The 27,579-nt window shown below is 49.3% G+C and overlaps 1 protein-coding gene across 1 annotated transcript; it reads left to right on the forward strand.

The window, feature by feature from the left end:
• The first annotated feature begins 453 nt into the window (after nucleotides 1–453).
• Nucleotides 454–27,330, forward strand: LOC135530838 (oocyte zinc finger protein XlCOF20-like). Its single transcript, XM_064959013.1, has 3 exons — nucleotides 454–556; nucleotides 22,415–22,625; nucleotides 24,657–27,330. Exons 2-3 carry the CDS (start codon nucleotides 22,433–22,435, stop codon nucleotides 25,508–25,510), a joined length of 1,047 nt encoding a protein of 348 aa, XP_064815085.1. The 5' UTR covers nucleotides 454–556; nucleotides 22,415–22,432; the 3' UTR covers nucleotides 25,511–27,330.
• Nucleotides 27,331–27,579: the final 249 nt, after the last annotated feature.

The following is a 27,579-nucleotide window of genomic DNA, read 5'->3' on the forward strand; positions in this document are numbered from 1 at the left end:
ATGGTTTAATTTTATTTTTGGCAGTGAAACGAGGCTATTCAGGCTAGAAAAAAACCCTCACCCAAAATGTATAGCCCCGTTGGAAAATATAAATGGACTGTTTATTAATGTGAATCACATGTTTAATACCTGGTCTACGGTATCCAGCCTTTCAAAGCACTAAATGGCACTTCATGGCTACTGTCTGTAATGCCTCTTCTTCGTTGGTAGATTGTATTTATCGATGACAAGTCAGTATAGTAACATGATGATAATAAAGGATAACATATGCTGTACACTATTGGAATAATATAGCATCACACTGCAGATAGAAGGTAATGACAGCTGTCTTGTTTTGGTTGAAATATATATTTTCGTTTGTTTTGCCTGACTTCTTTCCGTCGGAGGCCGGTAAAACATGCACAATGACTACGCTGATACGAAACTCACGAACATTTCCTGCAGCATCTCATAATCCAGACCAAACTCACTCGGAAAGTGGATACATTTTTCCCGCTTGCTCAACGAGACCTCACCATTTCCAATTATTTTCAGCTAAACAGGAAATAAGTTCCAGGTAACCTATTGCTAATGATTATTATTTGTTTTAATGGTGCTTGTAACACGGTCTGTAAACCAACGCATTCCAGGATGAAACCGCACTGGTTTCTGCGGCCTGGTTTTGTTGTTCCCCCAGCTAGTTAGCTGTTAGCCAGTTAGCAACACATCTCCCGTCCGACCCGTTTGTGTAGCTAGCTAGCTAACATGCTAACTTCATTTCAGGGTCACGGTTGAAGTGTGACTTTTATTTAATAGTTAGCCAGCTGTCTACTCATCGTGAGTAAAATGGCTGTAGCGAGGAATTAGCTAACCGTCTGCTCATTTGTTTAGCCAAACCAAATATTTGTATAACTAACCTATCTAGGTAGATAACTCGCAATATTATGACTAACCGTTGCTAAACTTCCCGGCTTCCCGATTATGCAAACAGTTCCCAATCCCTTGAACAAACCTACATTGTCGTTGCGCAAAATGGTACGCAGCATCATCTGGATATTTGTGGAACAAAAGTTCAACCTTCAGCTACAATTTCTGCCAAGCCGTCCACTCATGCATTTACGCATGCACGTTCGATAAATTCAACTTATGCACCACACAGAACGCACTGCGACGCAAGGCAAGCGCATTGTTCCACTGCCTGTTCATCCCGCTATCATCAAGAAGGCGAGGTCAGTAACGTAAACTCCTACATCGCCTTGGTCTGTACAATTGCCCTTTATTTTAGCTTCCCAAAACCTTAATACTTCCAGATCAAATGTGCTTTACAATGAAATTACAATTCCTCCCCTTTCCAACAACATCAATTACATGACCTAAACGCTGCCCGTTTCTGCATAATTCAAGCAGGCAATGAGCCCCGTCTGGTCTTTTTTTAAAAGGCGGGTGGGGAAGCTAAACTAATGCGTGATGGTGTCTTGTGGGAAAATAGATTTTTTTTCACTCGATCTGTCCAACTTATCGCCTCTAAAATGTAAATGAAACACTATAAAGAGTTTATATAATGTGTCGTTACCTATTTGAAGGTTTGTGTCGAATTTGAATTGGGTTTTTAGGGCGGTGCTAAAGTGATCTTAGAAGTAAACAGCGGCTTTGAGAATGATGATCGCATGCAATGGTGATGAAAAAAATGACTAGGTACCCCCCCCCCCCACTGTCAATTTCTTGTTTCTAAACAATGAGAGAAGTGCTACACCTGGTGGAGAGATTGTAAGACAGAAAAAGTTGCTTTATGCGTTTTTCAATTTTAAGGCCATCCATCACTGAGTGGCTGCTGCCAACATACTGACTCGCATCTTTAGCCACTTTAATAAATGATTGGATGAAATAAATGTATCACTAGTCACTTTATATAATGTTTACATACCCTACATTACTCATCTCATATGTATATACTGTACTCTGTACCATCTACTGCATCTTGCCTGTGTCTATCTGTATATGTACATATTCGTATTCATTCCTTTACACTTGTGTGGAAAAGGTAGTTGTGAAATTTGTTAGGTTAGATTAATCGTTGGATATTACTGCATGGTCGGAACTAGAAGCACAAGCATTACTACACTCACATTAACATCTGCTAACCATGTGACCATTAACATCTAAATGTATGACTAATAACATCTACTAACCATTAATCCTATGTGTATGTGACTAATAACATCTGCTAACCGTGTGTATGTGACCAATAACATCTGCTAACCGTGTGTATGTGACCAATAACATCTGCTAACCTTGTGTGTATGTGACCAATAACATCTGCTAACCGTGTGTATGTGACCAATAACATCTGCTAACCGTGTGTATGTGACCAATAACATCTGCTAACCGTGTGTATGTGACCAATAACATCTGCTAACCGTGGTGTATGTGACCAATAACATCTGCTAACCGTGTGTATGTGACCAATAACATCTGCTAACCGTGTGTATGTGACCAATAAGATTTGATTTGAATTAATGAATGTACTTCTGGTGCACCAAAATGCAATGATCGTGGTGGTGTGATCAAGGCCTAACCATTTTTCCATAATGTTTTCAAGCAAATTAAGAAGGAATGTCAATCAAAATAATAAGGCCAAAGATTTTTATAACTAAACTAAGAAACCACAGCCTGTCGTTTCCAATGGGAATTGACTATAGTGGGCAGAATGAGCGTGAGCTAGCGAGATCCTATTGGCCCGTTCATACATCTGCATATTTCCGTTAGGGAATGCCTACTCTGTGAAATAAATGAGCCGTGTGCAATAACTCAATTCAACTTTGCACTCCTACATTTAAAAAAAATACTTTGGCAAAGGCTAAAGTCAACTAAACTTAATCCACTGTTGAACCACCAAGCAGATGCTTCATATTTATACATCCAGTGAAATATCTGTCTCATTGTTCTTTCTGTGATTACAGCTGTGAAGCAGGCAAGAGTAACTAAGTATTTCCAGGTCACGGATCTTCTTCTTCTATGGTATAATGGCGTTTGCAACAATTGGATGTGCATTCCGCCACCTACTGTGGGGTGGATAATCAGGATCTGGGTATTATTATAATATTGTTTGTAATTTTTTTTTACAAACTATCAAAAAAAGAAATTTGCTAAACAAAATCAACCTACTTTCCTGTAAATAAAAATAGAAATAAATCAAAATAAAGTGATAATAAAGAAGAAGAAAAAAGGTCCCTAAACTTCTGAACAGGTTCATTGACTTGAAGACCGATGTTCCTGTGAGGACGGGACATTTCCTAGCAACAATAGTCATTGCAGTGCTTCTGCCGTGAAGTCTTAGAGACCCCAAAACACATCTGCTGCAGATATAATGATATCCAGCTTCTTGGGCTTGTAAGACACTTGTGCTGTACAATTAATCACTGTGGCTATAAATGCCACACAATCCACCTTCACCTTCTTTACTATGAGTGTATCCAGATAAATCAACTTAAAACACTAGCAACTGGTCGCAATGCCTCCCCCTGCCATATCTTCAACACTGTTGCCTCTTCCCCCTTCGACTCTCTTCACTGCCTCCACATAGGAGATCTGCTGCACAGCCATGATTTCTTGACACCTCGACCTCGCTAACAGGGCACTCAAGGAAGTATGAACCCCACCACAGTTGCAACATTTTCCATTCACAGATTCTTCAATATCATACTTCTCCCATCTGCAAACAATTGATCAAATCCTTTACAATTCCCCCCGACTGTAATGGTTTGGACATAAATGCTCTCACTGCATATCTCAGCTTCACTTGTTCAGGTAGAGTCTCCTCAAACAACAATAATATCGACAGGCTTTTCTCCTTCCTTCCATTCACCATACAGGTCAGGTGACGTGCACTGACCAATCCTTGGACTCGTCAGCTATATCCTCCTTTGGCAGGCTCCGACGATCAATACGGGTTACTTCTGACGTAGGTTCACCTTTCCCACTGCGTTCTTCACAGTCCTCAGTATTACAAATGGATCTCCCAAATGAACCTCCTTGTCCAAAACAATGCCGTCCATTAAGAAATGCGTTATTGGACCGGTCCTTGTCTTCTACTACAACTTTGGCCAGTTTTGGTTTCCATTCTTTGATTTCACTAGTTTCCATTCTTTGATTTCACTAGTTTCCATTCGTTATCACACACTTCACTCGCCCCACTTTCAGATTCAAGCACAGTCGCCTTTTCCGTCTTACTCGCTTCTTGGAACCGGTTGTTGTCATTGGATCTTTTGGAATCCTTCAGAATAAGAGTCCCGTCATGTTTACCAAACATTATGGAATCCTTCAGAATAAGAGTCCCGTCATGTTTACCAAACATTATGGAATCCTCCAGAATAAGAGTCCCGTCATGTTTACCAAACATTATGGAATCCTCCAGAATAAGAGTCCCGTCATGTTTACCAAACATTATGGAATCCTCCAGAATAAGAGTCCCGTCAAGTTTACCAAACATTATGGATAAACTGAAGAGGATGCATGTCTCTCCACCTTAATAATGGGAGCGGTTGTCCACAAAGCGTCTGTCTTGCTCTCTGAACTGGTGGCCTCATCTCATTATTGTAATCCGTTTTTGAATATTTGATGAGGGTTGTTGACATCAACTGCCTGTATTCAATGGAGAGATATGCTATGCTACTACCATTTACTACTTGTTTACTATTTGATATACGCTACGAGCCTCATGCCATGAATATGCAAAGCCATCTCGAGCGTTTTTTTCTCCTAAAAGTAGCGTGTCCCGAATCACGTGTCCTAGTTTTATATCAGTACAGTCGTAACGACTTAAGCATTACGAAACTTTTATTTGATCAAATTCATCTAGAGTAGCAATTAAGTCATTGCTTTTGTTGTTGACCAAATTCGACTCCCTCTCATTGACCTCCATACAAAACTGCCTGCTTGGTGGGTGAAACAAGAAAACGCCCCCTGCTGGAGGGAGACAGATTTGCAGCCGAGTTGGGCCTCTCTTCCTCTCTGGGTATACTTTATAAATTAATAATTAGTGCTGAATTATCAATACATTTTATACTTGTTATCATACAAAGAATAATTACATATTTTATATAAGATATGTGATTTATTTGTTTATTTGAATCCTAAATGGTCAACAATGTTGTTTGTGTGTGTACTCTTGTGTACGTTGTGCTGCAGTAAAAGGTCCATTCTACTCAGGAACACTTCTAGTCTCCAAGTCCAAGTCCACTCCAAGTCCACTGAGTTTACACCCCCAGGAACACTTCTAGTCTCCAAGTCCACTGAGTTCAAAGACTCCAGCCACCCAAGACTCCAGCCACCCATGACTTGGTTGGCTGGAGTCTTCGACAATTTTTAGGGCCTTCCTCTGACACCGCCTGGTATAGAGGTCCTGGATGGCCGGGAGCTCGGCCCCAGTGATATACTGGGCCGTACGCACTACCCTTTGTAGTGCCTTGCGGTCGGATGCCAAGCAGTTGCCATACCAAGCAGTTGCCATACCAAGCGGTGATGCAGCCAGTCAAGATGCCCTCTGGTGCAGCTGTATAACTTTTGAGGATCTGAGGGCCCCATGCCAAATCTTTTCAGCCTCCTGAGGGGAGAGGCAATGGTCGTGAACTCGTCACGACTTTGTTGGTGTGTTTGGACTAGTGGTCGACCGATTATGATTTTTCAACGCCGATACCGATTATTGGAGGACCAAAAAAAAGCCAATGCCGATTATCAATGAAATCAATTTGGCCTCAAGTAAATAATGAAACATGTTCAATTTGGTTTAAATAATGCAAAATGTTGGAGAAGAAAGTAAAAGTGCAATATGTGCTATGTAAGAAAGCTAACGTTTCAGTTCCTTGCTCAGAACATGAGAACATATGAAACCTGGTGGTTCATTTTAACATGAGTCTTCAATATTCCCAGGTAAGAAGTTTTAGGTTGTAGTTATTACTAGCTAGCCATTTCACTTCGGTTACACCAGCCTCATTTCGGGAGTTGATAGGCTTGAAGTCATAAACAGCGCAATGCTTGACGCACAACGAAGCGCTGCTGGCAAAACGCACAAAAGTGCTGTTTGAATTAATGTTTACGCGCTGCGCCTGCTTCTGCCTACCACCGCTCAGTCAGATACTTGTATGCTTGTATGCTCAGTCAGATTATATGCAACGCAGGACACGCTAGATAATATCATCAACCATGTGTAGTTAACTAGTGATTAGGATTGATTGTTTTTTATAAGTTTAATGCTAGCTAGCAACTTACCTTGGCTTACTGCATTCGCATAACAGGCAGTCTCCTTGTGGAGTGCAACGAGAGAGAGGCAGGTCGTTATTGCTTTGGACTAGTTAACTGTAAGATTGCAAGATTGGATCCCCCGAGCCGACAAGTTGAAAATCTGTCGTTCTGCCCCTGAACGAGAAAGCTAGCCCACCGTTCCTAGGCCGTTATTGAAAATAAGAATGTGTTCTTAACTGACTTGCCGAGTTAAATAAAGGTATAAAAACAAAATGTAAAAACAAAAAATTGGCAAATCGGCGCCCAAAAATACCGATTTCCGATTGTTATGAAAACTTGAAATCGGCCCTAATTAATCGGCCATTCCAATTTAATCGGTCGACCTCTAGTTTGGACCATGATAGTTCTTTAGTGATGTGAACATAAAGGAACTTGAAGCTCTCGACCCCTCCCCTACAGACCCGTCAATGTGAATGGTGGCGTGCTCGGCCCTTCGTTTCCTGTAGTTCGTTTCCTGTGCCTTTGTCTTGTTGAGGGAGAGGTTGTTGTCCTGGCACCACGCTGTGTGTTGTCGGCAACACTTAATGGTGACTCACCTAGCTGTATAGGGCCATAAGCAAACAAGAAAATGCTCATCCAGAGACCGCACACCTAGTGGCCAGTTTTACCTCATTTCTACCAGCATGCACCTGTGCAAAACTCTAAATCACCTTTTACTACACACACAGAGACAGATACGAAGCTCTGCCTCGCTCGCTGTTTGGCAAATCATCCTCCCGATTCCTGCTTACAAGCAAAAACTCAAACAGGAAGTACCAGTGACTCGCTCAATACAGAAGTGGTCCGACGAAGTGGTCCACATCAGTCACCGGCTTCATTAATAAGTGCATCAACGATTTTGTCACCACAGTGACTGTACATACATATCCAAACCAGAAGCCATGGATCACAGGCAACATCTGCACTGAGCTAAAGGCTAGAGCTTCCGCTTTCAAGGAGCGGGACACTAATCTGTACACTTATAAGAAACCCCGCTATGCCCTCTGACAAACCATAAAACAGGCAAAGCGTTTAATACAGGATCAAGTTTGAATCCTACTACACCGGGTCTGTCGCTCGTTGGATGTGGCAGCGCTTGCAAACTATCACAGATTACAAAGCGAAACCCAGCCACGAGCTGCCCAGTGACACAGACGTACCAGAAGAGCTAAATGCCTTCTATGCTCACTTCGAGGCAAGCAACACTGAACCATGCATGAAAGCATCAGCCTTTCCGGACAACTATGTGATCACGCTCTCCATAGCGGATGTGAGTAAGACCTTTTAAATAAGTTAACATTCACAAGGCCGCAGGGCCAGCCAGATTACTAGGACGCATACGCAGAGCTGACCAGCTGGCAAGACATTTTCTCCCAGACCCAGTCTGTAATACCTACATGTTTCAAGCAGACTACCATAGTCCTTGTGCCCAAGAACGCCATGGTAACCTGTCTAAATGACTGCCACCACGTAGGACTCACATCTCTAGGCTGGTCATGGCTCACATCAACACCATCACCCCCAGACACCCAGGTCTCACTGCTGCTCATGGCTCACATCAACACCATCACCCTCAGACTCCCAGGTCTCACTGCTGCTCATGGCTCACATCAACACCATCACCCTAGACTCCCAGGTCTCACTGCTGCTCATGGCTCACATCAACACCATCACCCCTCAGACTCCCATGGTCTCACTGCTGCTCATGGCTCACATCAACACCATCACCCTAGACTCCCAGGTCTCACTGCTGCTCATGGCTCACATCAACACCATCACCCCCAGACTCCCAGGTCTCACTGCTGCTCATGGCTCACATCAACACCATCACCCCCAGACTCCCAGGTCTCACTGCTGGTCATGGCTCACATCAACACCATCACCCCCAGACTCCCAGGTCTCACTGCTGGTCATGGCTCACATCAACACCATCACCCCCAGACTCCCAGGTCTCACTGCTGGTCATGGCTCACATCAACACCATCACCCCCAGCTCCCACATCAACACCATCACCCCTCAGACTCCCAGGTCTCACTGCTGGTCATGGCTCACATCAACACCATCACCCCCAGACTCCCAGGTCTCACTGCTGGTCATGGCTCACATCAACACCATCACCCCCAGACTCCCAGGTCTCACTGCTGCTCATGGCTCACATCAACACCATCACCCCCAGACTCCCAGGTCTCACTGCTGGTCATGGCTCACATCAACACCATCACCTCAGACTCCCAGGTCTCACTGCTGCTCATGGCTCACATCAACACCATCACCCCAGACTCCCAGGTCTCACTGCTGGTCATGGCTCACATCAACACCATCACCCCCAGACTCCCAGGTCTCACTGCTGCTCATGGCTCACATCAACACCATCACCTCAGACTCCCAGGTCTCACTGCTGCTCATGGCTCACATCAACACCATCACCCCCAGACTCCCAGGTCTCACTGCTGCTCATGGCTCACATCAACACCATCACCTCAGACTCCCAGACTCCCAGGTCTCACTGCTGGTCATGGCTCACATCAACACCATCACCCCCAGACTCCCAGGTCTCACTGCTGCTCATGGCTCACATCAACACCATCACCCCCAGACTCCCAGGTCTCACTGCTCTGGCTCACATCAACACCATCAGACTGGTCTCACTCACATCAACACCATCACCCCCAGACTCCCAGGTCTCACTGCTGGTCATGGCTCACATCAACACCATCACCTCAGACTCCCAGGTCTCACTGCTGGTCATGGCTCACATCAACACCATCACCCCCAGACTCCCAGGTCTCACTGCTGGTCATGGCTCACATCAACACCATCACCCCCAGACTCCCAGGTCTCACTGCTGGTCATCACCATCACCCCCAGACTCCCAGGTCTCACTGCTGGTCATGGCTCACATCAACACCATCACCCCCAGACTCCCAGGTCTCACTGCTGGTCATGGCTCACATCAACACCATCACCCCCAGACTCCCAGGTCTCACTGCTGGTCATGGCTCACATCAACACCATCACCCCCAGACTCCCAGGTCTCACTGCTGCTCATGGCTCACATCAACACCATCACCCCAGACTCCCAGGTCTCACTGCTGCTCATGGCTCACATCAACACCATCACCCCCAGACTCCCAGGTCTCACTGCTGGTCATGGCTCACATCAACCATCACCCCCAGACTCCCAGGTCTCACTGCTGCTCATGGCTCACATCAACACCATCACCCCCCAGGACTCCCAGGTCTCACTGGTCATGGCTCACATCAACACCATCACCCAGACTCCCAGGTCTCACTGCTGCTCATGGCTCACATCAACACCATCACCCCCAGACTCCCAGGTCTCACTGCTGCTCATGGCTCACATCAAACACCATCACCCCCAGACACCCAGGTCTCACTGCTGCTCATGGCTCACATCAACACCATCACCCAGACTCCCAGGTCTCACTGCTGGTCATGGCTCACATCAACACCATCACCCCCAGACTCCCAGGTCTCACTGCTGGTCATGGCTCACATCAACACCATCACCCCCAGACTCCACTGCTGGTCAGGTCTCACCATCACCCCCAGACTGTCTCATGCTGCTCATGGCTCACATCAACACCATCACCTCAGACACCCAGGTCTCACTGCTGGTCATGGCTCACATCAACACCATCACCTCAGACTCCCAGGTCTCACTGCTGCTCATGGCTCACATCAACACCATCACCCCAGACTCCCAGGTCTCACTGCTGGTCATGGCTCACATCAACACCATCACCCCAGACTCCCAGGTCTCACTGCTGGTCATGGCTCACATCAGCACCATCACCCCCAGACTCCCAGGTCTCACTGCTGCTCATGGCTCACATCAACACCATCACCCCCAGACTCCCAGGTCTCACTGCTGGTCATGGCTCACATCAACACCATCACCCCCAGACTCCCAGGTCTCACTGCTGGTCATGGCTCACATCAACACCATCACCCCCAGACTCCCAGGTCTCACTGCTGGTCATGGCTCACATCAACACCATCACCTCAGACTCCCAGGTCTCACTGCTGGTCATGGCTCACATCAACACCATCACCCCCAGACTCCCAGGTCTCACTGCTGCTCATGGCTCACATCAACACCATCACCTCAGACTCCCAGGTCTCACTCACTGCTGCTCATGGCTCACATCAACACCATCACCCTCAGACTCCCAGGTCTCACTGCTGCTCATGGCTCACATCAACACCATCACCCCCAGACTCCCAGGTCTCACTGCTGCTCATGGCTCACATCAACACCATCACCCCCAGACTCCCAGGTCTCACTGCTGCTCATGGCTCACATCAACACCATCACCCCCAGACTCCCAGGTCTCACTGCTGGTCATGGCTCACATCAACACCATCACCCTCAGACTCCCAGGTCTCACTGCTGGTCATGGCTCACATCAACACCATCACCTCAGACTCCCAGGTCTCACTGCTGGTCATGGCTCACATCAACACCATCACCCCCAGACTCCCAGGTCTCACTGCTGCTCATGGCTCACATCAACACCATCACCCCCAGACTCCCAGGTCTCACTGCTGGTCATGGCTCACATCAACACCATCACCCCCAGACTCCCAGGTCTCACTGCTGCTCATGGCTCACATCAACACCATCACCCCCAGACTCCCAGGTCTCACTGCTGCTCATGGCTCACATCAACACCATCACCCCCAGACACCCAGGTCTCACTGCTGCTCATGGCTCACATCAACACCATCACCTCAGACTCCCAGGTCTCACTGCTGCTCATGGCTCACATCAACACCATCACCTCAGACTCCCAGGTCTCCACTGCTGCTCAGCTCACATCAACACCATCACCTCAGACTCCCAGGTCTCACTGCTGCTCATGGCTCACATGGCTCACACACCATCACCCCCAGACTCCCAGGTCTCACTGCTGCTCATGGCTCACATCAACACCATCACCTCAGACTCCCAGGTCTCACTGCTGCTCATGGCTCACATCAACACCATCACCCCCAGACTCCCAGGTCTCACTGCTGGTCATGGCTCACATCAACACCATCACCCCCAGACTCCCAGGTCTCACTGCACTCATGGCTCCATCAACACCTCACCTCCAGGTCTCACTGCTGCTCATGGCTCACATCAACACCATCACCCCAGACTCCCAGGTCTCACTGCTGGTCATGGCTCACATCAACACCATCACCCCCAGACTCCCAGGTCTCACTGCTGCTCATGGCTCACATCAACACCATCACCTCAGACTCCAGGTCTCACTGCTGGTCATGGCTCACATCAACACCATCACCTCAGACTCCCCAGGTCTCACTGTCATGGCTCACATCAACACCATCACCCCCAGACTCCCAGGTCTCACTGCTGGTCATGGCTCACATCAACACCATCACATCACTGCTCATGGCTCACCATCACCATCACCCTCAGACTCCCAGGTCTCACTGCTGGTCATGGCTCACATCAACACCATCACCCCCAGACTCCCAGGTCTCACTGCTGGTCATGGCTCACATCAACACCATCACCCCCAGACTCCCAGGTCTCACTGCTGGTCATGGCTCACATCAACACCATCACCCCCAGACTCCCAGGTCTCACTGCTGCTCATGGCTCACATCAACACCATCACCCTAGACACCCAGGTCTCACTGCTGGTCATGGCTCACATCAACACCATCACCTCAGACTCCCAGGTCTCACTGCTGCTCATGGCTCACATCAACACCATCACCCCAGACTCCAGGTCTCATCATGGCTCACATCAACACCATCACCCCCAGACTCCCAGGTCTCACTGCTGCTCATGGCTCACATCAACACCATCACCTCAGACTCCCAGGTCTCACTGCTGCTCATGGCTCACATCAACACCATCACCCCCAGACTCCCAGGTCTCACTGCTGCTCATGGCTCACATCAACACCATCACCTCAGACTCCAGGGTCTCACTGCTCATGGCTCACCACCATCACCCTCAGACTCCCAGGTCTCACTGCTCATGGCTCACATCAACACCATCACCCCCAGACTCCCAGGTCTCACTGCTCATGGCTCACATCAACACCATCACCTCAGACTCCCAGGTCTCACTGCTGGCTCATGGCTCACATCAACACCATCACCCCCAGACTCCCAGGTCTCACTGCTGCTCATGGCTCACATCAACACCATCACCCCCAGACTCCCAGGTCTCACTGCTGGTCATGGCTCACATCAACACCATCACCTCAGACTCCCAGGTCTCACTGCTGGTCATGGCTCACATCAACACCATCACCCCCAGACTCCCAGGTCTCACTGCTGGTCATGGTCACATCAACACCATCACCCCAGACTCCCAGGTCTCACTGCCCATGGCTCACATCAACACCATCACCTCAGACTCCAGGTCTCACTGCTGCTCATGGCTCACATCAACACCATCACCCCCAGACTCCAGGTCTCACTGCTGGTCATGGCTCACATCAACACCATCACCCCAGACTCCCAGGTCTCACTGCTGGTCATGGCTCACATCAACACCATCACCTCAGACTCCCAGGTCTCACTGCTGCTCATGGCTCACATCAACACCATCACCCTCAGACTCCCAGGTCTCACTGCTGGTCATGGCTCACATCAACACCATCACCCCCAGACTCCCAGGTCTCACTGCTGGTCATGGCTCACATCAACACCATCACCTCAGACTCCCAGGTCTCACTGCTGCTCATGGCTCACATCAACACCATCACCCCAGACACCAGGTCTCACTGCTGCTCATGGCTCACATCAACACCATCACCCCCAGACTCCCAGGTCACTGCTGGCTCATGGCTCACATCAACACCATCACCTCAGACTCCCAGGTCTCACTGCTGCTCATGGCTCACATCAACACCATCACCTCAGACTCCCAGGTCTCACTGCTGGTCATGGCTCACATCAACACCATCACCCCCAGACTCCCAGGTCTCACTGCTGGTCATGGCTCACATCAACACCATCACCTCAGACTCCCAGGTCTCACTGCTGCTCATGGCTCACATCAACACCATCACCCCCAGACTCCCAGGTCTCACTGCTGCTCATGGCTCACATCAACACCATCACCCCCAGACTCCCAGGTCTCACTGCTGCTCATGGCTCACATCAACACCATCACCCCAGACTCCCAGGTCTCACTGCTGGTCATGGCTCACATCAACACCATCACCTCAGACTCCCAGGTCTCACTGCTGCTCTGCTGGTCATGGCTCACATCAACACCATCACCCCCAGACTCCCAGGTCTCACTGCTGGTCATGGCTCACATCAACACCATCACCCCCAGACTCCCAGGTCTCACTGCTGGTCATGGCTCACATCAACACCATCACCCATCACCCCCAGACTCCCAGGTCTCACTGCTGGTCATGGCTCACATCAACACCATCACCTCAGACTCCCAGGTCTCACTGCTGGTCATGGCTCACATCAACACCATCACCCCCAGACCCAGGTCTCACTGCTGCTCATGGCTCACATCAACACCATCACCCCCAGACTCCCAGGTCTCACTGCTGGTCATGGCTCACATCAACACCATCACCCCCAGACTCCCAGGTCTCACTGCTGGTCATGGCTCACATCAACACCATCACCCCAGACTCCCAGGTCTCACTGCTGCTCATGGCTCACATCAACACCATCACCCCAGACACCCAGGTCATGGCTCACATCAACACCATCACTGCTGCTCATGGCTCACATCAACACCATCACCTCAGACTCCCAGGTCTCACTGCTGCTCATGGCTCACATCAACACCATCACCCCCAGACTCCCAGGTCTCACTGCTGGTCATGGCTCACATCAACACCATCACCTCAGACTCCCAGGTCTCACTGCTGGTCATGGCTCACATCAACACCATCACCTCAGACTCCCAGGTCTCACTGCTGGTCATGGCTCACATCAACACCATCACCTCAGACTCCCAGGTCTCACTGCTGGTCATGGCTCACATCAACACCATCACCCTCAGACTCCCAGGTCTCACTGCTGGTCATGGCTCACCCTCAGACTCCCAGGTCTCACTGCCTCAGACTCCCAGGTCTCACTGCTGGTCATGGCTCACATCAACACCATCACCCCCAGACTCCCAGGTCTCACTGCTGCTCATGGCTCACATCAACACCATCACCCTCAGACTCCCAGGTCTCACTGCTGCTCATGGCTCACATCAACACCATCACCCCCAGACTCCCAGGTCTCACTGCTGCTCATGGCTCACATCAACACCATCACCCCCAGACTCCCAGGTCTCACTGCTGCTCATGGCTCACATCAACACCATCACCCCAGACTCCCAGGTCTCACTGCTGCTCATGGCTCACATCAACACCATCACCTCAGACTCCCAGGTCTCACTGCTGCTCATGGCTCACATCAACACCATCACCCCCAGACACCCAGGTCTCACTGCTGGTCATGGCTCACATCAACACCATCACCCCCAGACTCCCAGGTCTCACTGCTGCTCATGGCTCACATCAACACCATCACCTCAGACTCCCAGGTCTCACTGCTGCTCATGGCTCACATCAACACCATCACCTCAGACTCCCAGGTCTCACTGCTGGTCATGGCTCACATCAACACCATCACCCCCCAGACTCCCAGGTCTCACTGCTGGTCATGGCTCACATCAACACCATCACCTCCAGACTCCCAGGTCTCACTGCTGCTCATGGCTCACATCAACACCATCACCTCAGACACCCAGGTCTCACTGCTGGTCATGGCTCACATCAACACCATCACCCCCAGACCCCAGGTCTCACTGCTGGTCATGGCTCACATCAGCACACCATCACCTCAGACTCCCAGGTCTCACTGCTGGTCATGGCTCACATCAACACCATCACCCCCAGACTCCCAGGTCTCACTGCTGCTCATGGCTCACATCAACACCATCACCCCCAGACTCCCAGGTCTCACTGCTGCTCATGGCTCACATCAACACCATCACCCCCAGACTCCCAGGTCTCACTGCTGCTCATGGCTCACATCAACACCATCACCTCAGACTCCCAGGTCTCACTGCCTGCTCATGGCTCACATCAACACCATCACCCCCAGACTCCCAGGTCTCACTGCTGGTCATGGCTCACATCAACACCATCACCTCAGACTCCCAGGTCTCACTGCTGGTCATGGCTCACATCAACACCATCACCCCCAGACTCCCAGGTCTCACTGCTGCTCATGGCTCACATCAACACCATCACCCCCAGACTCCCAGGTCTCACTGCTGGTCATGGCTCACATCAACACCATCACCTCAGACTCCCAGGTCTCACTGCTGGTCATGGCTCACATCAACACCATCACCCCCAGACTCCCATGGCTCACATCAACACCATCACTGACTCCCAGGCTCACTGCTGGTCATGGCTCATCAACCCATCACCCTCAGACTCCCAGGTCTCCCACTGCTGGTCATGGCTCACATCAACACCATCACCCCCAGACTCCCAGGTCTCCTGCTGGTCATGGCTCACATCAACACCATCACCTCAGACTCCCAGGTCTCACTGCTGCTCATGGCTCACATCAACACCATCACCCCCAGACACCCAGGGTCTCACTGCTGCTCATGGCTCACATCAACACCATCACCTCAGACTCCCAGGTCTCACTGCTGGTCATGGCTCACATCAACACCATCACCCCCAGACTCCCAGGTCTCACTGCTGGTCATGGCTCACATCAACACCATCACCTCAGACTCCCAGGTCTCACTGCTGCTCATGGCTCACATCAACACCATCACCCCAGACTCCCAGGTCTCACTGCTGCTCATGGCTCACATGCACCATCACCCCCAGACTCCAGGTCTCACTGCTGGTCATGGCTCACATCAACACCATCACCTCAGACTCCCAGGTCTCACTGCTGGTCATGGCTCATCAACACCATCACCTCAGACTCCCAGGTCTCACTGCTGGGTGTGGCTCACATCAACACCATCACCCCCAGACTCCCAGGTCTCACTGCTGCTCATGGCTCACATCAACACCATCACCTCAGACTCCCAGGTCTCACTGCTGCTCATGGCTCACATCAACACCATCACTCAGACACCCAGGTCTCACTGCCATGGCTCACATCAACACCATCACCCCCAGGTCTCACTGTCTCACTGCTGCTCATGGCTCACATCAACACCATCACCCTCAGACTCCCAGGTCTCACTGCTGCTCATGGCTCACATCAACACCATCACCCCAGACACCCAGGTCTCACTGCTGCTCATGGCTCACATCAACACCATCACCCCCAGACTCCCAGGTCTCACTGCTGTCATGGCTCACATCAACACCATCACCCTCAGACTCCCAGGTCTCACTGCTGCTCATGGCTCACATCAACACCATCACCTCAGACTCCCAGGTCTCACTGCTGCTCATGGCTCACATCAACACCATCACCCCAGACTCCCAGGTCTCACTGCTGGTCATGGCTCACATCAACACCATCACCCCCCAGACTCCCAGGTCTCACTGCTGGTCATGGCTCACATCAACACCATCACCCCCAGACTCCCAGGTCTCACTGCTGCTCATGGCTCACATCAACACCATCACCTCAGACTCCCAGGTCTCACTGCTGGTCATGGCTCACATCAACACCATCACCCCCAGACTCCCAGGTCTCACTGCTGCTCATGGCTCACATCAACACCATCACAGACTCCCAGTCTCACTGCTGGTCAGGCTCATCACTGCTCCCAGGTCTCACTGCTGCTCATGGCTCACATCAACACCATCACCCCCAGACTCCCAGGTCTCACTGCTGGTCATGGCTCACATCAACACCATCACCTCAGACTCCCAGGTCTCACTGCTGCTCATGGCTCACATCAACACCATCACCCCCAGACTCCCAGGTCTCACTGCTGCTCATGGCTCACATCAACACCATCACCCCCAGACTCCCAGGTCTCACTGCTGCTCATGGCTCACATCAACACCATCACCTCAGACTCCCAGGTCTCACTGCTGGTCATGGCTCACATCAACACCATCACCCCAGACTCACCACTGCTGCTCAGACCTCCCAGGTCTCACTGCTGGTCATGGCTCACATCAACACCATCATCACCTCAGACTCCCAGGTCTCACTGCTGGTCATGGCTCACATCAACACCATCACCCCCAGACTCCCAGGTCTCACTGCTGGTCATGGCTCACTCAACACCATCACCTCAGACTCCCAGGTCTCACTGCTGGTCATGGCTCACATCAACACCATCACCCCCCAGACTCCCAGGTCTCACTGCTGCTCATGGCTCACATCAACACCATCACCTCAGACTCCCAGGTCTCACTGCTGGTCATGGCTCACATCACACCAATCCCACCTCAGACCGCAGGTCTCACTGCTGGTCATGGCTCACATCAACACCATCACCCCCAGACTCCCAGGTCTCACTGCTGGTCATGGCTCACATCAACACCATCACCCCCAGACTCCCAGGTCTCACTGCTGCTCATGGCTCACATCAACACCATCACCTCAGACTCCCAGGTCTCACTGCTGCTGCTCAGATCTCACTGCTGAAGCTCACATCAACACCATCACCTCAGACTCCCAGGTCTCACTGCTGGTCATGGCTCACATCAACACCATCACCCCCAGACTCCCATGGTCTCACTGCTCATGGCTCACATCAACACCATCACCCCAGACACCCAGGTCTCACTGCTGCTCATGGCTCACCATCACCTCAGACTCCCAGGTCTCTCACTGCTGGTCATGGCTCACATCAACACCATCACCCTCAGACTCCCAGGTCTCACTGCTGGTCATGGCTCACATCAACACCATCACCCCCAGACTCCCAGGTCTCACTGCTGGTCATGGCTCACATCAACACCATCACCCCCAGACTCCAGGTCTCACTGCTGGTCATGGCTCACATCAACACCATCACCCCCAGACACCCAGGTCTCACTGCTGCTCATGGCTCACATCAACACCATCACCTCAGACTCCCAGGTCTCACTGCTGGTCATGGCTCACATCAACACCATCACCCTCAGACTCCCAGGTCTCACTGCTGGTCATGGCTCACATCAACACCATCACCTCAGACTCCCAGGTCTCACTGCTGGTCATGGCTCACATCAACACCATCACCCAGACTCCCAGGTCTCACTGCTGGTCATGGCTCATCAACACCATCACACCTCAGACTCCCAAGGTCTCACTGCTGTCATGCTCCACACATCAACACCCATCTACACACCATCGAGACCCCAGGTCTCACTGCTGGTCAGGCTCACATCAACACCATCACCCCCAGACTCCCAGGCTGCTCATGGCTCACATCAACACCATCACCCTCAGACTCCCAGGTCTCACTGCTGGTCTCTTGGCTCACATCAACACCATCACCCCCAGACTGCTGGTCATGGCTCACATCAACACCATCACCTGGTCTCACTGCTGGTCATGGCTCACATCAACACCACATCACCTCAGACTCCCAGGTCTCACTGCTGCTCATGGCTCACATCAACACCATCACCCCCAGACACTCAGGCTCACATCAACACCATCACCTCAGACACCCAGGTCTCATGCTGCTCATGGCTCACATCAACACCATCACAGACTCAGACTCCTCAGGCTCCATCAACACCATCACCTCAGACTCCCAGGTCTCACTGCTGGTCATGGCTCACATCAACACCATCACCCTCAGACTCCCAGGTCTCACTGCTGGTCATGGCTCACATCAACACCATCACCTCAGACTCCCAGGTCTCACTGCTGCTCATGGCTCACATCAACACCATCACCCCCAGACTCCCAGGTCTCACTGCTGCTCATGGCTCACATCAACACCATCACCCCCAGACTCCCAGGTCTCTGCTCATGGCTTCATCATCTTCATCACCTCAGACTCCCAGGTCTCACTGCTGGTCATGGCTCACATCAACACCATCACCCCCAGACTCCCAGGTCTCACTGCTGGTCATGGCTCACATCAACACCATCACCTCAGACTCCCAGGTCTCACTCACTGGTCTTGGCTCACATCAACACCATCACCTCAGACACCCAGGTCTCACTGCTGGTCATGGCTCACATCAACACCATCACCCTCAGACTCCCAGGTCTCACTGCTGGTCATGGCTCACATCAGCACCATCACCTCAGACTCCCAGACTCTGGTCAGGCTCACATCAACACCATCACCTCAGACACCCAGGTCTCACTGCTGGTCATGGCTCACATCAACACCATCACCCCCAGACTCCCAGTCTCACTGCTGAGGTCATGGCTCACATCAACACCATCACCCTCAGACTCCCAGGTCTCACTGCTGGTCATGGCTCATCAACACCCATCACCCCCAGACTCCCAGGTCTCACTGCTGCCCCAGCTCACATCAACACCATCACCCCCAGACACCAGGTCTCACTGCTGCTCATGGCTCACATCAACACCATCACCCTCAGACTCCCAGGTCTCACTGCTGCTCATGGCTCACATCAACACCATCACCCTAGACTCCCAGGTCTCACTGCTGCTCATGGCTCACATCAACACCATCACCCTCAGACTCCCAGGTCTCACTGCTGCTCATGGCTCACATCAACACCATCACCCTCAGACTCCCAGGTCTCACTGCTGCTCATGGCTCACATCAACACCATCACCCCAGACTCCCAGGTCTCACTGCTGCTCATGGCTCACATCAACACCATCACCCCCAGACTCCCAGGTCTCACTGCTGGCTCATGGCTCACATCAACACCATCACCCCCAGACTCCCAGGTCTCACTGCTGGTCATGGCTCACATCAACACCATCACCCCCAGACTCCCAGGTCTCACTGCTGGTCATGGCTCACATCAACACCATCACCTCAGACTCCCAGGTCTCACTGCTGGTCATGGCTCACATCAACACCATCACCCCCAGACTCCCAGGTCTCACTGCTGGTCATGGCTCACATCAACACCATCACCCCCAGACTTCCAGGTCTCACTGCTGGTCATGGCTCACATCAACACCATCACCCCCAGACTCCCAGGTCTCACTGCTGGTCATGGCTCACATCAACACCATCACCTCAGACTCCCAGGTCTCACTGCTGCTCATGGCTCACATCAACACCATCACCTCCAGACTCCCAGGTCTCACTGCTGCTCATGGCTCACATCAACACCATCACCCCCAGACTCCCAGGTCTCACTGCTGCTCATGGCTCACATCAACACCATCACCTCAGACACCCAGGTCTCACTGCTGGTCATGGCTCACATCAACACCATCACCCCCAGACTCCCAGGTCTCACTGCTGCTCATGGCTCACATCAACACCATCACCTCAGACTCCCAGGTCTCACTGCTGCTCATGGCTCACATCAACACCATCGCCCCCAGACTCCCAGGTCTCACTGCTGCTCATGGCTCACATCAACACCATCACCCCCAGACTCCCAGGTCTCACTGCTGGTCATGGCTCACATCAACACCATCACCTCAGACTCCCAGGTCTCACTGCTGCTCATGGCTCACATCAACACCATCACCCCCAGACTCCCAGGTCTCACTGCTGGTCATGGCTCACATCAACACCATCACCCCCAGACTCCCAGGTCTCACTGCTGGTCATGGCTCACATCAACACCATCACCCCCAGACTCCCAGGTCTCACTGCTGGTCATGGCTCACATCAACACCATCACCCCCAGACTCCCAGGTCTCACTGCTGGTCATGGCTCACATCAACACCATCACCCCCAGACTCCCAGGTCTCACTGCTGGTCATGGCTCACATCAACACCATCACCCCCAGACTCCCAGGTCTCACTCCAATTCACATACCGCCTCAACAGTTCCACAAATGACCCAATCTCTATTGCACTCCACACTGCCCTTTCCCACCTGGACAACAGGAACACGTGAGAATGCTGTTCGTTGACTACAGCTCAGCGTTCAACACCATAGTGCCCTCCAAGCTCATCACTTAGCTAAGGACCCTGGGACTGAACACCTCCCTCTACAACTGGATCCTGGACTTCCTGACGGGCCGCCCATTTCTCTGACAATCTAAGGTTGATTATCTACAAGGTTATGGTTGAATGACCTGTTTTTAATATTTCACCAGCTTGTGTTATGTTATTGGTTATTGAGGGGTTACGGAGTGAGAAATACTTTGTTTCACCTTGCTGAATTTTGAATGTGGTTTTGGGGAAAGCTCCTGTTTTATTACTGAGTGTTTTAATGCTGATGGTTTGAGAAAACAGTCCACTGCTCTTTATTGTTTTGAGTGTTACCAGTGTGAAGCTAAAAGACACCATACCGTTGCTCTTGTTTTGTTGTGTTGACAATCAAGACTCTCAACACTAATTCCACTGGTCCTAGTGGATGAACATTCTATAATTCTTACACTTCATAATGGAATTAAACCAAACGATTCTAAACTACTTTTAACCATTAAGAGACTGAAAATGATACAAAAACACGTTGACTTGAAGAACGATGCGGATACAAAGTTTGTTAACAGAATGACGGGTTTGTGTCGTTCTGTGTGGAAATGGTTAGAAGTAGGCCTTGTGCATAGAGTTGTATGGTTTGTTTAACGTTGTAGAATGTTCAGTGGAAACAGTGCTTGTGCTCCATGGAGTTGTATGGATTGTTTAACTTTGCATTCATTGGTTTTTCATACATTTTTAAAGTGACAACTCTGTGTGTCAGCATCACTCTGTTACCTTGGAATTGCCCCTAATCTATTCAACATGAATAGCCAGGCGATTTTGAGGTAAGAAAATGCTTGTGTTGCTTATAGGGTGATGTTTGAATCGGCTACTGAGGATGGGGTGGTAATGTCAATCACTGAGTGTATCAGATATTAGTAATGAATTTGAACTGAATATGTTTGTACTCAACAGCCAGTGTTTTTCTTCACTTATGGCCTAATCTGACTGGCTGTTGCCGTAAATCCTATATTTATTTTATGGAAAAGGGGTTTCGGCTGGACGGGATGTGTGTTTAGCTAGCTTAGATACATGTTTGTCTTTTCTGGAGCTATACCACAATCAAGATTTGTGAAAATCACCCTGAACTCTTTCGGTCTTCTCTTCTTTTAGATCCACCTCTAGCCTACCATGTCTGAACCAGGTTGTGGTGTTCCAGCCCAGAGAAGCTCACAGCAGAGTCCAGAGTTGCTGTCAGTGAAGCTGGGGGACTGTAGTCAAACAGTCGAACTCAATGTGATTGTCAAAGACGAGGAGGAGGAGAGAGAAATCAATGAGGGGGAGGAGGAAGAGCGAGAGGAGGACAGGGCCTCTGTTGACTCAGGTAAATTCAGGCTAAAATCCTTTGGTTCAGAGGTAAACAACCCAAAATAAGCATTGATTTTCTGGTTCATTAAGAAATGTAAACATGTGTTTTTGGTTGTTGAATAAAATGTTAATTCTGAATATTTAGGCAAGTTAGCTGGCAAACTCATTGACTCTGCTTTGTAGTATAACCCTCAGACTTCTGTATGTGTAAGAGGTGAGGCGAGTGCCCCCCAAAAATGGCTACCAACCAATATGCAATGCATTGTAATTTGACAATTGGTTTCAGAGCTGGTCATGGGTGCACCTCAGCCACGCTCAAGGTCCTAGACAATATCATAACCGCCACCGATAAAAGACAGTACTGTGCAGCCATCTTCATCGATCTGACCAAGGTTTTCGACTCTGTCAATCACCGTATTCTTATTGGCAGACTCGACTGCCCTGGTTTCTCAAATGATTGCCTCGCCTGGTTTACCAACTACTTCTCTGATAGAGTTCAGTGTGTTCAATCGGAGGGCCTGTTATCCGGACCTCTGGTACTCTCTATGGGGGTACCACAGGGTTCAATTCTTGGGCCGACTCTTTTCGCTGTATATATCAACGATGTCGCTCTTGCTGCGGATGATTCCCTGATCCACCTCTACGCAAAGGACACCATTTTGTATACATCTGGCCCTTCTTTGGACACTGTTAACTAACCTTCAATGCCATTCAACACTCCTTCCGTGGCCTCCAACTTCTCTTAAATGCTAGTAAAACCAAATGCATGCTTTTCAACCGTTCGCTGCCTGTACCTGCCTGCCCGACTAGCATTACTACTCTGGACGGTTCTGACCTAAAATATGTTAACAACTACAAATACCTAGGTGTCTGGCTAGACTGTAAACTCTCCTTCCAGACTCATATCAAACATCTCCAATCCAAAATCAAATCTAGAATCGGCTTTCTATTTCGCAACAAATCCTCCTTCACTCACGCCGCCAAACTCACCCTAGTAAAACTGACTATCCTACCGATCCTCAACTTCGGCGATGTCATCTAGAAAATAGCTTCCAATACTCTACTCAGCAAACTGGATGCAGTATATCACAGTGCCATCCGTTTTGTTACCAAAGCCCCATATACCACCCACCATTGCGACCTGTATGCTCTCGTCGGCTGGCCCTCGCAACATATTCGTCGCCAGACCCACTGTCTCCAGGTCATCTATAAATCTATGCTAGGTAAAGCTCCACCTTACCTCAGTTCACTGGTCACGATAACAACACCCAACCGTAGCACGCGCTCCAGCAGGTATATCTCACTGTTCATCCCCCAAGCCAGCACCTCCTTTGGCCGCCTTTCCTTCCAGTTTTCTGCTGCCAGTGACTGGAACGAAATGCAAAAAATTGCTGAAGCTGGAGACTTACATTTCCCTCACTAACTTTAAACATCAGCTATCTGAGCAGCTAACCGATCGCTGCAGCTGTACATAGTCCATCTGTAAATAGCCCACCGAATCTACCTACCTCATCCTCATATTGTTTTTATTTACTTTTCTGCTCTTTTGCACACCAGTATCACTACTTGCACATAATCATCTGCTCATCTATCACTCCAGTGTTAATCTGCTAAATTGTAATTACTTAGCTACTGTGGCCTATGTATTGCCTTACCTCCTCACGCCATTTGCACACACTGTATGTAGACTTTCTTTTTTTTCTATTGTGTTATTGACTGTACACTTGTTTATTCCATGTGTAACTCTGTGTTGCTGTTTGTGTCGCACTGCTTTGCTTTATCTTGGCCAGGTCGCAGTTGTAAATGAGAACTTGTTCTCAACTAGCCTACCTGGTTAAATAAAGGTGAAATAAAAAAATGCATTGTAATTTGACATTGTAATTTCACAATGGCATTATCTATGTGCGATGCAATGCAACAAGCCCCTTGCAAAATATTTATTTCAATACTCTGTTATTCCTAATGACTGTTGAATCCTACATTGTTAAACTTAAAGCCTTTGTTCCTCTGTCTGTTTCTTACCCTATATCTGTTCATATTCTTACAGGAGGGATCCCCAAACCAGACTCAGTCAACGAGCCCAGTTCCACAGAATCAATACTACCACCTGGTTGTGGGAGTTACCCCTGTCCTCAATGTGAGAAGAGTTTCAGTTCCTCAACTAACCTAAAGAATCATCAAAGAGTACACACTGGAGAAAAACCTTTTGACTGCTCAGCATGTGGGAAGAGTTTCAGTGAGAAAGTAAACCTTAAGAGACATGAGAGAGTACATAGTGGAGAGAAGCCTTACCACTGCACCCAATGTGGGAAGAGCTTCAATCATTCTGGAAGCCTTAAGGAACATGAGAGAATACATACAGGGGAGAAGCCTTACCACTGCTCTCTGTGTGGAAAGAATTTTCGTGTCGCAGGAGGCCTAAAGAATCATCAGAGATCACACAGTGGAGAGAAGCCTTACCACTGCACTCAGTGTGGGGAGGGATTCACTCAGCTAAGAAGTCTTAAAAATCATGAGAGAATACCCATTGGAGGGAAGCCTGCCTGTCCTTTCAATGTAATTGTACAAGAGGAGGAGGGTGAGAGGGGCATCGATGTGGAGGAAAAGAGAGAAGTTGAGGGAGAGGAGGACAAAAGTGGTGTAGTAAACAGTGCATGTCAAAGCAAAAACCAAACCATGAGGTCGAAGGAATTGTCCGTAGAGCTCCGTGACAGGATTGTGTCGAGGCACAGATCTGGGGAAGGGTACCAAAAAATTTCTGCAGCATTGAAGGTCCCCAAGAACACAGTGGCCTCCATCATTCTTAAATGGAAGAAGTTTGGAACCACCAAGACTCTTCCTAGAGCTGGCCGCCCGGCAAAACTGAGCAATCGGGGAGAAGGGCCTTGGTCAGGGAGGTGACCAGAACGTTACGGTAACCGTATTACCGCCACACTGGGGTTCATGATGGCGGTTTAGTCACAGTAATTAGGCTTCTCCGAGCTTTGATGCAGCTGATGGTCATTACTAGCCACCAAACTTTCTTAACTGCCTGGTACTCAGCACTCTGTTGTCCCTCTAATCACTCTGGGATCAATGCAAATGTATTCCAACATCTAATCAAACACTTCATGATAATGGTCCATTCTAAATCAAAACTAAACTAATTTCACACATTATTTTGTAAATGTAAAGACAACTTTAATATCAAGAATAGTCTGATAGGTGACAATGTCAGCTTGTGGATGATGTATTGTCACTTGTGGATGATGTGTTGTCACTTGTGGATGATGTGTTGTCACTTGTGGATGATGTGTTGTCACTTGTGGATGATGTGTTGTCACTTGTGGTGATGATGTGTTGTCACTTGTGGTGATGATGTGTTGTCACTTGTGGATGATGTGTTGTCACTTGTGGATGATGATGTGTTGTCACTTGTGGATGATGATGTGTTGTCACTTGTGGATGATGATGTGTTGTCACTTGTGGATGATGATGTGTTGTCACTTGTGGATGATGATGTGTTGTCACTTGTGGATGATGATGTATTGTCACTTGTGGATGATGATGTGTTGTCACTTGTGGATGATGATGTGTTTCCACTTGTGGATGATGATGTGTTTCCACTTGTGGATGATGTGTTTCCACTTGTGGATGATGTGTTTCCACTTGTGGATGATGCCCAGCTCGTGCAGTAAGGCAAGAAACAGTGTATGCCTTTTTTATTTGTGACTTTTTCAAATCATAGTCGCACACCTCATGAAGCCAAGCCCACAGGCCTATATGTTCTGATAAGGTTTGTATCACAACTAAAGTGGCCAAATCACTTCTTATAATTAAGCACATTAATCCGCTTTATAACTGGCGTAGAGCCTAACTGGCATACATTGGCTGCCCACATTTTTTTATGCTTTCGAGAAGTGTTATCCCGCTAATTGATTTCATTTTTGTAACATCGGCTCTTATAGCCTACTGAGGTTTGTGCATTCCTACGCTCATAATGTGGTGAAATAGCCTGATAGTTTATTATCATTTTAAGCTAAATGTTCCGAGCTGTTGCATCAGCCTCAAGTGGTTGTATTAATTTGGGATCTATCGCATCCCACAACTGTCCCAGAGTATGTTTGGCATATTTATTTCTTGCACAGAAGGACAAATTGACCAATAGAATAGGTAAACTTTTGTACTATGGGGGATAGTAGATTGACATAGGCAAGTGATTTTGCTGTTTGTTAGGCCTCCTCATCTTGTTGGTTGACGTAAAGTAGGCTAAATGTGGACCGTTCTAACTTCTTCAATATGCGCCATGGAATTCGAAAAAGAGGGGCTTGCGCAGTTTTATTTTACCTTTATTTAACCAGGGAAGTCAGTTAAGAACAACTTCTTATTTTCAATGACGGCCTAGGAACTGTGGGTTAACTGCCTGTTCAGGGTCAGAACGACAGATTTGTACCTTGTCAGCTCGGGGGTTTGAACTTGCAGCCTTCCGGTTACTAGTCCAACGCTCTAACCACTAGGCTACCCATCCCCCCCAATGTATCTGTCTTCACTTGTAGCCTAGTTCTCAGCTGAAATTCTCACGAGAAGGACCAGATCACGTGACGGGCGTTGGCTGATAGGAATGTAGATATCTGAGAGAGCCATGTGAGTGAAGTGCTTCGGCGAACGGCAGCTGGGAGAAGGGAATTATAATTGTTATATTCAGCCCAAACGCACCGTGATGCATTTACGTCCACACAAGGGGGGGGTCGCCCGGGAAATTCGAGGCCTGATGAGAATATTATCAAGTGCTTGTCAACATTTTGAATGAGAGACTGATGAAGTGTGTGCAGCTTGCGACTATTTTTCAAATCGTCCTTAGAGTCCCATCATGCAGGCTTAGAATGTATTGAAAAATCAGAACATATATCCCAACGTTTGTATCACAACTAAAGTTGCATAAGTAACTCTACATGAAGCATATAGTAGGACAGGATCCTGTGTTAACCGCT

Source organism: Oncorhynchus masou, unplaced genomic scaffold (genome assembly GCF_036934945.1).
Source record: "Oncorhynchus masou masou isolate Uvic2021 unplaced genomic scaffold, UVic_Omas_1.1 unplaced_scaffold_1437, whole genome shotgun sequence".
NCBI lineage: Eukaryota > Metazoa > Chordata > Actinopteri > Salmoniformes > Salmonidae > Oncorhynchus > Oncorhynchus masou.